At 41.0% G+C, this 16,748-nt stretch overlaps 1 protein-coding gene across 1 annotated transcript in view; it reads right to left on the bottom strand.

The window, feature by feature from the left end:
• LOC137969159 (estradiol 17-beta-dehydrogenase 11-like) overlaps positions 1-7,241 on the bottom strand; it is a 13,834-nt gene extending 6,593 nt beyond the window's left edge. The window contains exons 1-3 of the mRNA XM_068815769.1: positions 6,989-7,241; positions 2,302-2,385; positions 1,007-1,245 (exon numbers count right to left, since the gene is read on the bottom strand). Of these exons, the coding sequence (XP_068671870.1) occupies positions 1,007-1,245; positions 2,302-2,385; positions 6,989-7,115 (450 nt within the window). The 5' untranslated portion in view covers positions 7,116-7,241. The remainder of the gene's footprint in view (positions 1-1,006; positions 1,246-2,301; positions 2,386-6,988) is intronic.
• Between the last annotated feature and the right edge of the window lie 9,507 nt (positions 7,242-16,748).

The following is a 16,748-nucleotide window of genomic DNA, read 5'->3' as shown; positions in this document are numbered from 1 at the left end:
ATGTATTAATTAAATTTAATTTTTGTCCTATGAATAAATTGAAAATAAACCAATACAGCAGACATCAGCTTTGAAAATATACAAGTATTGGAAGACTGATATCACATTCATTTGTAAATGATTGGCTCAAGTATAAACTTTGTAGGCAGGTGAGACAAAACTGAATGGCTGTCATTATTGATACTAAGAGCTACATGTATTCTCACTGCACACAGTAAATATTTATAATAAATTAAAATAAAATCATTAAAAATAAATGTCAAATACACTGTATTTGCAGTCTTTCGCTTCGTAGTGAGAGCACTAACAGTACAAGTTTAAAGAAAACTTCATAGTCCACACCCACACTTATTAACCACCATTCTACCTCCACCAAATGAATAATATTTATTTTATGATAAGTGAATGTCTTGTTTAAATTCAAATATTTACATCAGGTCGTATAACTGTTCATTTTTTCCAGTTACTGTCAAAGTTCTGTATTGTAAGCATCAATACCACAAATATCTAGAGATACAGTGTATTAGAAAAATTAATTAACAAAAAGCACAGGTATTGCAAGTGGCACTTGCAATACAAACATTTTCTGCTGCATTTACATGTATGTATTAAGGACTTGGTCAAGGGTGTTTAAAAGTGTAAAAGGAAACAAGCGCCATACTTTTTTTCCGTTACTGATGGAAAAACAGTCATTGTTCATGATCTTCGCTGTGATTCTATACGAGTTCTTGAATGAGATTGGATTCAAGATGTATTTTTAGATGTTCATTCTCATTCAAGAACTTGTATAGAATCACAGCAGAGACCAAGGACAAAGAATGATTTTCCATCTTTAATACACCCTTGACTAACTCCTCAATACATAAAACCCTACAGAAAATATTCCAGTGCCACTTGCAATACCTGTGCCTTTTGTTAATTTTTCTCATACAGCCGAATCAAATGACAAGTGACATGTATATAATGTACAATTCATACAAGTTCCACAACCATGTTCAAGGTTTACCCAAAAGTGTGCCAAAGTGTTGATTCTCATAGTTCTTTCAATCTCAACATCTTTCAAGTTCATCAATTTCTTCCCACTCATGATTCCAGCATTGTTTACCAATATGTCCACATCTCCAACTTCCTGCTGTACCTTTGCCGCCACTCGATAAACATCTTCCCTGCTGCTACAGTCACAGTCAAAGGTGTGAGCCACTTTACCACGGGCACGGACTTGAGCAGCCGTCTCTTCATTTGAATCTGTGCAAAATTAGATCAACAATTCCTTAAGCTAAATTAGTAATCTCAAAAATTATTCCATGCGAACCTTACTCCTTTACCTTAGTTCTTGTATCAATTTTGTAGTCAATGTTTAATATTGACCCATGGATCAAAAGCACTACAACATTAATTTGCAGACTTGACAGACTGCAGACTTTTTAATTACAGTGTAAAATCTTGCATGTATTCCCATTCCATTACCAAGAGCTAACCATAAACAGGCCAACCTGAGCACTTTTCAGGGCAAGATGAGTCACATTAAGACAAACTGGAGTGCTATTAATTATATAAGGCCTTTATAAAGATAATTTAGTCTGCAAGCGTCATGCAACCGACCAAAGGTTAGAGACCTTAGTTACATGTATTAGAGGGAACCTTCATGGAGCAAGGAAGGTTGAGCTCAACGAGAACACTTGCCTCCCGGCAACAACTTATTTTTGTTTGATTGCATGAGCAATGGTCTAAATCTAATGTCCAGACCCACACCCTTGCATTTAGGCTTGTCCACATCCCATGCGCCAGGTTGATTTTTTGCTAAGCTTGCGATCACAACAAACTCAACTTAAAGACAAAATAGAGGGCCCGTTGACAGATTTTTTGTGGGACGTACAATGTACCACTGTTCCGTTACCAACATTGAAGGGGGGAGGGGGGGGAAGAGGGGGGGGGGGGGGAGAACAAGTGGAAAATGTAACGTTAAGGTGGTTCTTCTCTAATTGTTGTCTTCCCAGTTGAGTGTCTAAACTATATATATTTTTTTGTCGCTTGATATTTTTGCTAAGCTTGCGATCACAACAAACTCAAGACAAAATAGAGGGCCCATGGACAGATTCTTTTGTGGGATGTACCACTGTTCTTTTGAGAAGAAATTATTTGCACGCTTCAGAACAATCACAATGTTTAGAATATTGCTTACAGTGTACATGTAGCTATAATAATTATTATTATTTGTTCCAGTGTTAAGGTAAAATTAAATACTGCAAAATTGTAACACAGTACAGGTGAAGATTTTGCAACCTTTATAATACAGTGTACCTTTGTTTATGTCCCACAAGACAAGCTTAGCACCATGAGCAGCAAATTCCAGAGCCAACTGTCTACCGATCCCGCCACCAGCACCTACATTGTAACAGATTACAAAGAATATCTGTCATAATTATTTATATCCACCAGAGATACACTAACATGAACCTGTAAGTAGACTGGTTTTCACATGCACTTAGACATGGTATCTTTCTGAAAGAACTAAATAATAAAGAGTTCAACCTACAGTAAATTTAAATGCAAACCCATGGGGTTATACACTGTATACGTCTTGCAAGTGTACAAGTATGCATGTATAAATTTTATGTATTAACTTTTGTTTTAAGGCATTTGGAAATTGTATAACTTGATTTCAACTACTCTACATGTACCGGTCAGACCATTCCTTCCCATCTCAAGCTATGCCAACTTGAACTCCCAGATTATCTGGGAGTCTTGTGGATACAGACCAAAAATCACCTGGTCTTCCATACCGCTCACTAAATCTCATGGACAATACAAAGGAAAGCACATCAAATATGTTTTTCAGATATCTTTTAGTCAGTTTCTTTAATTATTGGCCTGAATATCCTTTATCCTGCTAATTCCAAATTTGGAAATTGGGATTTTTTCATATTTAGAACAGATGTTCCCGGATATTGAGTATGAAAATTGTCAAAAATCTCCCCCACCCCCTCAAATAGCCATGGTCCTGTTATTCTTTGGCCACCAAACCGATTAGCCGTAGCCAGTAAGGCCCCAATCAGAAGTCAATTAGCCCCCATTCACGCTTAAAGAACGAGAAATAGACTTCTGGTTGGGGGCTAACTGCCTCGGGGCTAATCAACGTGGGGGCTAAACGACCAGATACCTTTTAGTGCCTTGTACCGATCGAGTCTGATGGGACAAAGAAAATATCCATCTATTCGCTATTTACTGTAGCTGCAACTAAAGTCCCAGTTTTATACCTGCGTAACTTGATTTGCAAAAGTTCTGCAATTCTGAGAAAATCAAGTTTGCGGTCTGGTAGATAGGATGCATGTATATTGCTAATGCGTTGTGTTTGGACCACCTGCGAATGCTTACATCATGAAGTTTGCACAGCTGATCAGTAACTTCCCACTGCAAAATTGGAGTTTAATACTAACGTTATCGTAGACTGTGAGCAGTCTCTCTTTAGCTCTAAATCACTGAAACGAACAAATGAGCAACTACAGAATACAGGTCCATTTTTAAAGCCGTAACTCTGCAGTGGCTCAGCAGCTCATCAGTCAAATTTGATGTTTCACGGACTAGTATAAGATTATCTTTGAGTGGCTCGACAGTTTAGCAGCTCAGCAGCTCAGCAGCTCGTCAGTGAAATTGTATGTTTAAAGAATGAGTAAGGTATACAGAGATTTCAATAACTTTTGCAGTAGATGACTGGGCTAATCAATGTAAGTGGTGGTCACTCTTATCTTTTATAAGGGTTTGAATGCAGACAGGTGGTATACCGCTGGTGACCGGCTTCTAATGAAACCCTGGGTATATCTTTGAGTGGCTCAATGGCTCAGCGGCTTGTCAGCCAAATTGGATCCTGACGGTGAAACAGTTCCCGATGGATGTAATCACCCTTAGCGAGACCTGGCTCAAGAATAATCCAGCTCTGTTGGAATATGTGTCAGTGCCTGGTTACTCAGCAGTTTTTAGAAATAGAGAGTCAATTAAAGGTGGTGGCGTTGGCGCGTACATTCATGAATCCATCCAGTTTAAGCGCCGTTGTGATATTGAGAACTTGCATCCAGATCTAGGACATCTGTGGCTAGAACTACCAGGACGTAACAAACACAGCAAAGCGCTCATTGGAATTATGTACAGGTCTAAGCTAATACTCAGCGAAAGTGACTGGTTGGAGCGTGTTGAATCTTTGCTTGGCTACCTGACTATGAGTTGGGATGGGCTACTTGTTGTAACTGGAGATGTCAACATAGATATGCGAAAACCCTCCGACAATTTAACACGGAAGTATCACACCCTTCTTGAAGCACTTAGCCTCAAGCAAATTGTCGCGAAACCCACTAGAGTAATGCGAACATCAAAAACCCTCATCGACCATATTGTTGTCAATTTTCCACAAAACATCACCTACACTGACGTCAATTTACCCTGCTCTATGGTTGGTGACCACAATGCACCGTTTGCATGCATTAATGTGCGCGTACCCAGATTTCAACCTCGCTTTAAGTTTTTACGGAATGAGAAGGAACTGGATGAAAATGCATTCAAAGAGGATTTCTCTTTACTTTCTCTGGACCTAGTTTATGGTTTGGAATCGCCAGATGACATGGTCGATGCTTTGAATTCTCTTATGAAGGATTGTTTAGACCGACATGCACCTCTTAGAAGAGTAAAGGTTACACGCCCTCCTGCCCCTTGGCTGCAAACTGAAGAAATACGTCAACTCCAGAAAGACTAGGATCAGTTAAGAGCAGAGGCTCACAGGAAAGGTGGCGAAACATCATGGGCAGCGTTCAGAGACGTGCACAATAAAATCAAGTCAGTTGTTGGCAAAGCAAGGAGGTCCTTCTTGGCAAATGCCCTCTCATCAAAACGCCCAAAAGAAGTGTGGAAGGTGATACACTGTACATCGAGTCCTACATCCAAGTCCCAAGCCTCTTCGCAAAGATCCTGAAAAACTGAACAGATATTTCATCTCTACGGCTGCAAGAACACTCGGCACAAAACTGATAGCACTCATGACTTGCTAGACCTAGTGCGGTCATTTCCCGACCAGGCTGATGAATTGTCCACCTTTGCACTAAGAAATGTGTCAAGGAGTGAAGTCTTAAAAGAGATCTCCCGCCTACGTTCTGATTGCTCGACGGGTGTTGACCAAATCCCTGTCAAGTTTGCCAAGCTGGCAAGTGACTATCTCTCTGGTCCACTCACATACATTATCAATTCTTGCATCAATACGTCATCATTCCCAAAAACCTGGAAAACAGCGAGGGTGTCTCCAATTCCAAAAGTCGATAATCCTGTGAGCGAAAAGGACTACCGGTACCGCCCAGTCTCTATTCTGCCTAGTCTATCAAAAATATTTGAGCAGTTAGTTCTTAATCAAATTCTTGAGTTTATTGAAAAGCAAGCACTGTTAGCTTCAAGTATTTCAGGATATCGAAGAGGCCACTCAACTACAACGGTACTAATGGGTATCAGAGATGATATCATACGAGCAATGAAAAAGGGTGAGGTAAGAAACGGTCCAGATAAGAACGATAGCAACAACGGCAACGAACATGTTGGAATTCAATTGGTATGCAAAAAGGTGATAACTTTTCTATTGTCTGTACTTACTTCTGATTGGCTTAAACAGAAAAAGTTAACAAAACTTCATAAAAGCAGTATTATATTCATTCTTACTTTCCAACCATCTTCCATCTTTCATCTGGTCTCAGTTTAAATGAATTCCACAGAAATCGTATGTGGGGAACATGTAAAATTGTAAACGTTTCTTGGCTTTTGTTTTCAACTCTTGTGATTGGTCAAAATCTTTTAACACAAAAAAAACACCCTTTCAAAGCGGGCTGTAAATTGCGTTAACGGCTTTCCTGTAGGTTTATGCATTCTCTGTGTAAAAAATGATAACATTCCTATGTGGGGAAAGCCCAGTTGCCGAATAACAAAGGAAATTGCTATCCACCTTACACGGATCAATACTTAATGGTCTGTGCTAACTACTCAAAAGCTTAATTTGACACTGTTCTTGCGAAATAATTTTACACGAAATGGGATTTTCAAAATCATTCCTCTTATGGGTACTGAGTTACCTAATAGTGAAAGATGCCAACTCATTCAAATAGACGATAAGTTATCTGAGTTAGCCTATTTGGAGTTTGGGGTGCCCCAAGGATCTATTTTAAGCCCGGTGCTGTTCAACTTGTATGTAGCAGATCTTCAGAAGGAACTTGACTGCCCATGTTACCGGTATGCAGATGATACCACTTTTTTTCTACACACAAAGGTGGCCCACTTGGGGACATATGTTAACGATATGAAAAGGGCGATTTCTCGACTAGGAAAGTACTCAAGCGACTCCAATCTTGCGCTCAATGAGCATAAAACAAAGTGGATGCTGTTGTCCACAAAGCAAATGGCACACATGCATAGTCTGCAGACAGCGTCAGTTGATATTTCATGTAACAGAGAGAGCTTGGAACGTGTGACACGCACCAAACTGCTAGGCGTCCATATGCACGAACACTTACATAACGTGGAATAATCATATTAATGAACTAGTAACATCCTGCTATGGAGCACTGGCCGTGCAGAAGAAGTTACGTAACCTAGCACCGTTCCGTGTGAAGCAACAAGGATGATAAAGATATGTTTAAAATAGCATTTTAGAAAGTGTTTGACAATTTTCATGTGAATCTCCGTAAAAACGAAGGATTTCTAACTTCTATTCCATGTACATTTGTATTCCTATTCCGGAATACGGACAATCGAACGCACCCTAAGTTAGAAATCCTTCGTTTTTACGGAGATTCACATTAAAACTGTCAAACATCTGCTAAAACTCTATTTCAAACATATTTTTATTATCTTTGCTGCTTCCAAACGCGCCAAATATACCGTTTTAATCATCACTCTACGTATTCTTATTCCGGAATAGGGTCAATCGAACGCGCCCTAAAAGTGTAGCTTGCGTTTGTTTTACCTGTGATCAACACCGTCTGCCCTTCGATATTTTTCTTGGATGGACGGACAATTATCCGAAACACTGCTTCTATATGGCAGATGAAGATCTTGAAGAGCACCTCAAAAATCTCGAAGATAAGCCACATTGTTCGCCCGCGTAGCAGAAAAACCTTACGTAACAATGACCGTCACAATGTCCACAACCAAGGTTTTCTGAGCCCACGAGACTGAGCATCCCTAGCAAACCATTGTTCCAAGGTAGTTCATGTATCCCCCCCCCCCCAATTATAGTGTATTTAAATTATAATGTATTTCCACGGGTATATTTGAAATTTTTGCCATGTCGTGGGATCAAAAAAGAAGCATTACGCTACTGCGCATGCGTACTGAGGTCCAAAGTCTCCACTAGAAAAAGGTATAGTGTCTGACTACTGTCCACTTAGCCCTAAATACCCATGTATACCCTTGTATACATAATAATAAGGGATACACCAAGTACTTACCTCATTGAAACATATCCTGTATACAGTATATGTGGGCTCATGTTAGAGAATCACGTGACAAATGTCAACCGTTTGTGTTCCGAGAGAGGGCGAGCGAGTTGGCTCAAATCTGGTAAGTAATCATTTTATAAGTGCCTTTTCAGGCCATTTCGTCTACAGAAGCCACCAGTCTGGCATCATTAAGCCAGAATGTGGGTTAAGGCAAGCCTTTGAAAGAAGACAGAGGCGAAAGATGGTTTCATGCAGACTGGGACGCCTAAAATGCTCTGTTGTAAACATGGCGGCTCACGAGTGAAGTTGTCTCTCTGGCCTTTCTGTGGACGAATTCCAGGACCTACTGACACAATCTGGGCAAGTTTTGAATGCTAAAACGTTCAATCGATGCGTTATTTTGCTGGTAGGACTGGGTGGCCCGACACTTATGAAAAAAACTATGAAATGAGAATCGGGAGTCTTCCCTTGTCATGGAATGGCAGAATTACCCAGAATTCTTTTTGGGCATGAGCGATGCAACTTAAGAAGCACGAGACTGGCCCTCATCGAATGGCTGAAGCGCGGCCAGAGGAAATGATTTCTAGCCAGATACTCAGGAGTAGGCCTGGTGTGTGCTGTTAACGTAGATTTTGGATTTCTGAACAAGTTTTTATCATAGAAAATTCGCGACAAAGTTGCGCTTTCATTTCGCTGTAATTCTCGTGTCAAAGAAACGGTATAATAATGTAAATAAGAGAATAACGATATTTATATTTGCAGATTACCTGTCCTCTTACTACGAAAGTCAAGCTCGATATCTCTATGCAATAAGCACATTCAAAATTTCCTCGTATTGCTTGATAAAAGGATGTGTTGTTGTTTTGTTTTGTCTTCTATGGAAAAAATACGTTTTCTCTCCCGTCCCCTTCTTATGCCTGATCTTCGCGGAAATTACATTCTGTTCCTCAATAAACCTGGAACAACCAGTTATGGTCTTAGTTCTCTTTCTTCTTACGTATCATCTAAGTTGCGGAATGCGCTACCTGATTTTATCCGTACCTATGAGTTTACTGGTTTTAAAAGAGAATCCAGGGCCGCATTTTGTATAACGGCTTTTCTTTTTAATGAATATATCTTTAAATATTATGTATTTAGTAGGTATCGGTATATGCTATGTATTTTAGCTGTAAATGTAATGTCTCGAAGATATTAGCTCCTGTAGTTATTGGGAAAAAGCTTATGACTGTATGTATGTTACCTTTAGGAGGGCGCATGCGTACACTTTGTAATCTGCGACTCCAGCGCTTACCATATGACAGATAAAATGACTTTTCTCTTGAATATATAAGCCATCTTATTCTTACGCTATATTGACAAGGGCGGTTTGGAGCTGTGAGTAGGCGTGGGATTTGTCACATATGGTTTAGGGGCCGACATATCTCTCCCTCAATGCCGTACCGGGAGGCAAGGTCGGTAGCAGAAAGCAGTGAAGGGCCAACTGCGTCCAAAAGCGATCGCACGGGCCGAAATCCCGGGATGACTCGTTTGGTACGACGCTCCAGCGCCGGTGTCCGGAGGTACTGCGTTTTTCTTTCTTGTTCAAACATTCCGTCAGCGCATGCGCAAATGTTCTGGCTCTTCGATACCTAGCCTACCAAAAAAAATGAACGTGCTGGTTTTTTTTTTCTTTTTTTGTACCAGCAATTGACATTTCAGTTGATTTTATAGGCATAAACGAAAGGTAAGAACCGTGCGTGTCTGGTCTTGTCTCAGACAGAGGCGAAAGATGGTTTCATGCAGACTGGGACGCCTAAAATGCTCTGTTGTAAACATGGCGGCTCACGAGTGAAGTTGTCTCTCTGGCCTTTCTGTGGACGAATTCCAGGACCTACTGACACAATCTGGGCAAGTTTTGAATGCTAAAACGTTCAATCGATGCGTTATTTTGCTGGTAGGACTGGGTGGCCCGACACTTATGAAAAAAACTATGAAATGAGAATCGGGAGTCTTCCCTTGTCATGGAATGGCAGAATTACCCAGAATTCTTTTTGGGCATGAGCGATGCAACTTAAGAAGCACGAGACTGGCCCTCATCGAATGGCTGAAGCGCGGCCAGAGGAAATGATTTCTAGCCAGATACTCAGGAGTAGGCCTGGTGTGTGCTGTTAACGTAGATTTTGGATTTCTGAACAAGTTTTTATCATAGAAAATTCGCGACAAAGTTGCGCTTTCATTTCGCTGTAATTCTCGTGTCAAAGAAACGGTATAATAATGTAAATAAGAGAATAACGATATTTATATTTGCAGATTACCTGTCCTCTTACTACGAAAGTCAAGCTCGATATCTCTATGCAATAAGCACATTCAAAATTTCCTCGTATTGCTTGATAAAAGGATGTGTTGTTGTTTTGTTTTGTCTTCTATGGAAAAAATACGTTTTCTCTCCCGTCCCCTTCTTATGCCTGATCTTCGCGGAAATTACATTCTGTTCCTCAATAAACCTGGAACAACCAGTTATGGTCTTAGTTCTCTTTCTTCTTACGTATCATCTAAGTTGCGGAATGCGCTACCTGATTTTATCCGTACCTATGAGTTTACTGGTTTTAAAAGAGAATCCAGGGCCGCATTTTGTATAACGGCTTTTCTTTTTAATGAATATATCTTTAAATATTATGTATTTAGTAGGTATCGGTATATGCTATGTATTTTAGCTGTAAATGTAATGTCTCGAAGATATTAGCTCCTGTAGTTATTGGGAAAAAGCTTATGACTGTATGTATGTTACCTTTAGGAGGGCGCATGCGTACACTTTGTAATCTGCGACTCCAGCGCTTACCATATGACAGATAAAATGACTTTTCTCTTGAATATATAAGCCATCTTATTCTTACGCTATATTGACAAGGGCGGTTTGGAGCTGTGAGTAGGCGTGGGATTTGTCACATATGGTTTAGGGGCCGACATATCTCTCCCTCAATGCCGTACCGGGAGGCAAGGTCGGTAGCAGAAAGCAGTGAAGGGCCAACTGCGTCCAAAAGCGATCGCACGGGCCGAAATCCCGGGATGACTCGTTTGGTACGACGCTCCAGCGCCGGTGTCCGGAGGTACTGCGTTTTTCTTTCTTGTTCAAACATTCCGTCAGCGCATGCGCAAATGTTCTGGCTCTTCGATACCTAGCCTACCAAAAAAATGAACGTGCTGGTTTTTTTTTTTTTTTTTGTACCAGCAATTGACATTTCAGTTGATTTTATAGGCATAAACGAAAGGTAAGAACCGTGCGTGTCTGGTCTTGTCTCAGACAGAGGCGAAAGATGGTTTCATGCAGACTGGGACGCCTAAAATGCTCTGTTGTAAACATGGCGGCTCACGAGTGAAGTTGTCTCTCTGGCCTTTCTGTGGACGAATTCCAGGACCTACTGACACAATCTGGGCAAGTTTTGAATGCTAAAACGTTCAATCGATGCGTTATTTTGCTGGTAGGACTGGGTGGCCCGACACTTATGAAAAAAACTATGAAATGAGAATCGGGAGTCTTCCCTTGTCATGGAATGGCAGAATTACCCAGAATTCTTTTTGGGCATGAGCGATGCAACTTAAGAAGCACGAGACTGGCCCTCATCGAATGGCTGAAGCGCGGCCAGAGGAAATGATTTCTAGCCAGATACTCAGGAGTAGGCCTGGTGTGTGCTGTTAACGTAGATTTTGGATTTCTGAACAAGTTTTTATCATAGAAAATTCGCGACAAAGTTGCGCTTTCATTTCGCTGTAATTCTCGTGTCAAAGAAACGGTATAATAATGTAAATAAGAGAATAACGATATTTATATTTGCAGATTACCTGTCCTCTTACTACGAAAGTCAAGCTCGATATCTCTATGCAATAAGCACATTCAAAATTTCCTCGTATTGCTTGATAAAAGGATGTGTTGTTGTTTTGTTTTGTCTTCTATGGAAAAAATACGTTTTCTCTCCCGTCCCCTTCTTATGCCTGATCTTCGCGGAAATTACATTCTGTTCCTCAATAAACCTGGAACAACCAGTTATGGTCTTAGTTCTCTTTCTTCTTACGTATCATCTAAGTTGCGGAATGCGCTACCTGATTTTATCCGTACCTATGAGTTTACTGGTTTTAAAAGAGAATCCAGGGCCGCATTTTGTATAACGGCTTTTCTTTTTAATGAATATATCTTTAAATATTATGTATTTAGTAGGTATCGGTATATGCTATGTATTTTAGCTGTAAATGTAATGTCTCGAAGATATTAGCTCCTGTAGTTATTGGGAAAAAGCTTATGACTGTATGTATGTTACCTTTAGGAGGGCGCATGCGTACACTTTGTAATCTGCGACTCCAGCGCTTACCATATGACAGATAAAATGACTTTTCTCTTGAATATATAAGCCATCTTATTCTTACGCTATATTGACAAGGGCGGTTTGGAGCTGTGAGTAGGCGTGGGATTTGTCACATATGGTTTAGGGGCCGACATATCTCTCCCTCAATGCCGTACCGGGAGGCAAGGTCGGTAGCAGAAAGCAGTGAAGGGCCAACTGCGTCCAAAAGCGATCGCACGGGCCGAAATCCCGGGATGACTCGTTTGGTACGACGCTCCAGCGCCGGTGTCCGGAGGTACTGCGTTTTTCTTTCTTGTTCAAACATTCCGTCAGCGCATGCGCAAATGTTCTGGCTCTTCGATACCTAGCCTACCAAAAAAAATGAACGTGCTGGTTTTTTTTTTCTTTTTTTGTACCAGCAATTGACATTTCAGTTGATTTTATAGGCATAAACGAAAGGTAAGAACCGTGCGTGTCTGGTCTTGTCTCAGACAGAGGCGAAAGATGGTTTCATGCAGACTGGGACGCCTAAAATGCTCTGTTGTAAACATGGCGGCTCACGAGTGAAGTTGTCTCTCTGGCCTTTCTGTGGACGAATTCCAGGACCTACTGACACAATCTGGGCAAGTTTTGAATGCTAAAACGTTCAATCGATGCGTTATTTTGCTGGTAGGACTGGGTGGCCCGACACTTATGAAAAAAACTATGAAATGAGAATCGGGAGTCTTCCCTTGTCATGGAATGGCAGAATTACCCAGAATTCTTTTTGGGCATGAGCGATGCAACTTAAGAAGCACGAGACTGGCCCTCATCGAATGGCTGAAGCGCGGCCAGAGGAAATGATTTCTAGCCAGATACTCAGGAGTAGGCCTGGTGTGTGCTGTTAACGTAGATTTTGGATTTCTGAACAAGTTTTTATCATAGAAAATTCGCGACAAAGTTGCGCTTTCATTTCGCTGTAATTCTCGTGTCAAAGAAACGGTATAATAATGTAAATAAGAGAATAACGATATTTATATTTGCAGATTACCTGTCCTCTTACTACGAAAGTCAAGCTCGATATCTCTATGCAATAAGCACATTCAAAATTTCCTCGTATTGCTTGATAAAAGGATGTGTTGTTGTTTTGTTTTGTCTTCTATGGAAAAAATACGTTTTCTCTCCCGTCCCCTTCTTATGCCTGATCTTCGCGGAAATTACATTCTGTTCCTCAATAAACCTGGAACAACCAGTTATGGTCTTAGTTCTCTTTCTTCTTACGTATCATCTAAGTTGCGGAATGCGCTACCTGATTTTATCCGTACCTATGAGTTTACTGGTTTTAAAAGAGAATCCAGGGCCGCATTTTGTATAACGGCTTTTCTTTTTAATGAATATATCTTTAAATATTATGTATTTAGTAGGTATCGGTATATGCTATGTATTTTAGCTGTAAATGTAATGTCTCGAAGATATTAGCTCCTGTAGTTATTGGGAAAAAGCTTATGACTGTATGTATGTTACCTTTAGGAGGGCGCATGCGTACACTTTGTAATCTGCGACTCCAGCGCTTACCATATGACAGATAAAATGACTTTTCTCTTGAATATATAAGCCATCTTATTCTTACGCTATATTGACAAGGGCGGTTTGGAGCTGTGAGTAGGCGTGGGATTTGTCACATATGGTTTAGGGGCCGACATATCTCTCCCTCAATGCCGTACCGGGAGGCAAGGTCGGTAGCAGAAAGCAGTGAAGGGCCAACTGCGTCCAAAAGCGATCGCACGGGCCGAAATCCCGGGATGACTCGTTTGGTACGACGCTCCAGCGCCGGTGTCCGGAGGTACTGCGTTTTTCTTTCTTGTTCAAACATTCCGTCAGCGCATGCGCAAATGTTCTGGCTCTTCGATACCTAGCCTACCAAAAAAAATGAACGTGCTGGTTTTTTTTTTCTTTTTTTGTACCAGCAATTGACATTTCAGTTGATTTTATAGGCATAAACGAAAGGTAAGAACCGTGCGTGTCTGGTCTTGTCTCAGACAGAGGCGAAAGATGGTTTCATGCAGACTGGGACGCCTAAAATGCTCTGTTGTAAACATGGCGGCTCACGAGTGAAGTTGTCTCTCTGGCCTTTCTGTGGACGAATTCCAGGACCTACTGACACAATCTGGGCAAGTTTTGAATGCTAAAACGTTCAATCGATGCGTTATTTTGCTGGTAGGACTGGGTGGCCCGACACTTATGAAAAAAACTATGAAATGAGAATCGGGAGTCTTCCCTTGTCATGGAATGGCAGAATTACCCAGAATTCTTTTTGGGCATGAGCGATGCAACTTAAGAAGCACGAGACTGGCCCTCATCGAATGGCTGAAGCGCGGCCAGAGGAAATGATTTCTAGCCAGATACTCAGGAGTAGGCCTGGTGTGTGCTGTTAACGTAGATTTTGGATTTCTGAACAAGTTTTTATCATAGAAAATTCGCGACAAAGTTGCGCTTTCATTTCGCTGTAATTCTCGTGTCAAAGAAACGGTATAATAATGTAAATAAGAGAATAACGATATTTATATTTGCAGATTACCTGTCCTCTTACTACGAAAGTCAAGCTCGATATCTCTATGCAATAAGCACATTCAAAATTTCCTCGTATTGCTTGATAAAAGGATGTGTTGTTGTTTTGTTTTGTCTTCTATGGAAAAAATACGTTTTCTCTCCCGTCCCCTTCTTATGCCTGATCTTCGCGGAAATTACATTCTGTTCCTCAATAAACCTGGAACAACCAGTTATGGTCTTAGTTCTCTTTCTTCTTACGTATCATCTAAGTTGCGGAATGCGCTACCTGATTTTATCCGTACCTATGAGTTTACTGGTTTTAAAAGAGAATCCAGGGCCGCATTTTGTATAACGGCTTTTCTTTTTAATGAATATATCTTTAAATATTATGTATTTAGTAGGTATCGGTATATGCTATGTATTTTAGCTGTAAATGTAATGTCTCGAAGATATTAGCTCCTGTAGTTATTGGGAAAAAGCTTATGACTGTATGTATGTTACCTTTAGGAGGGCGCATGCGTACACTTTGTAATCTGCGACTCCAGCGCTTACCATATGACAGATAAAATGACTTTTCTCTTGAATATATAAGCCATCTTATTCTTACGCTATATTGACAAGGGCGGTTTGGAGCTGTGAGTAGGCGTGGGATTTGTCACATATGGTTTAGGGGCCGACATATCTCTCCCTCAATGCCGTACCGGGAGGCAAGGTCGGTAGCAGAAAGCAGTGAAGGGCCAACTGCGTCCAAAAGCGATCGCACGGGCCGAAATCCCGGGATGACTCGTTTGGTACGACGCTCCAGCGCCGGTGTCCGGAGGTACTGCGTTTTTCTTTCTTGTTCAAACATTCCGTCAGCGCATGCGCAAATGTTCTGGCTCTTCGATACCTAGCCTACCAAAAAAAATGAACGTGCTGGTTTTTTTTTTCTTTTTTTGTACCAGCAATTGACATTTCAGTTGATTTTATAGGCATAAACGAAAGGTAAGAACCGTGCGTGTCTGGTCTTGTCTCAGACAGAGGCGAAAGATGGTTTCATGCAGACTGGGACGCCTAAAATGCTCTGTTGTAAACATGGCGGCTCACGAGTGAAGTTGTCTCTCTGGCCTTTCTGTGGACGAATTCCAGGACCTACTGACACAATCTGGGCAAGTTTTGAATGCTAAAACGTTCAATCGATGCGTTATTTTGCTGGTAGGACTGGGTGGCCCGACACTTATGAAAAAAACTATGAAATGAGAATCGGGAGTCTTCCCTTGTCATGGAATGGCAGAATTACCCAGAATTCTTTTTGGGCATGAGCGATGCAACTTAAGAAGCACGAGACTGGCCCTCATCGAATGGCTGAAGCGCGGCCAGAGGAAATGATTTCTAGCCAGATACTCAGGAGTAGGCCTGGTGTGTGCTGTTAACGTAGATTTTGGATTTCTGAACAAGTTTTTATCATAGAAAATTCGCGACAAAGTTGCGCTTTCATTTCGCTGTAATTCTCGTGTCAAAGAAACGGTATAATAATGTAAATAAGAGAATAACGATATTTATATTTGCAGATTACCTGTCCTCTTACTACGAAAGTCAAGCTCGATATCTCTATGCAATAAGCACATTCAAAATTTCCTCGTATTGCTTGATAAAAGGATGTGTTGTTGTTTTGTTTTGTCTTCTATGGAAAAAATACGTTTTCTCTCCCGTCCCCTTCTTATGCCTGATCTTCGCGGAAATTACATTCTGTTCCTCAATAAACCTGGAACAACCAGTTATGGTCTTAGTTCTCTTTCTTCTTACGTATCATCTAAGTTGCGGAATGCGCTACCTGATTTTATCCGTACCTATGAGTTTACTGGTTTTAAAAGAGAATCCAGGGCCGCATTTTGTATAACGGCTTTTCTTTTTAATGAATATATCTTTAAATATTATGTATTTAGTAGGTATCGGTATATGCTATGTATTTTAGCTGTAAATGTAATGTCTCGAAGATATTAGCTCCTGTAGTTATTGGGAAAAAGCTTATGACTGTATGTATGTTACCTTTAGGAGGGCGCATGCGTACACTTTGTAATCTGCGACTCCAGCGCTTACCATATGACAGATAAAATGACTTTTCTCTTGAATATATAAGCCATCTTATTCTTACGCTATATTGACAAGGGCGGTTTGGAGCTGTGAGTAGGCGTGGGATTTGTCACATATGGTTTAGGGGCCGACATATCTCTCCCTCAATGCCGTACCGGGAGGCAAGGTCGGTAGCAGAAAGCAGTGAAGGGCCAACTGCGTCCAAAAGCGATCGCACGGGCCGAAATCCCGGGATGACTCGTTTGGTACGACGCTCCAGCGCCGGTGTCCGGAGGTACTGCGTTTTTCTTTCTTGTTCAAACATTCCGTCAGCGCATGCGCAAATGTTCTGGCTCTTCGATACCTAGCCTACCAAAAAAAATGAACG

The sequence above is a fragment of the Montipora foliosa genome, chromosome 1 (genome assembly GCF_036669935.1).
Source record: "Montipora foliosa isolate CH-2021 chromosome 1, ASM3666993v2, whole genome shotgun sequence".
NCBI classification, from domain to species: Eukaryota; Metazoa; Cnidaria; class Anthozoa; order Scleractinia; family Acroporidae; genus Montipora; species Montipora foliosa.
The sequence above is the reverse complement of the archived record's forward strand: the minus strand, read 5'-3'. Positions and strand labels throughout refer to the sequence as shown.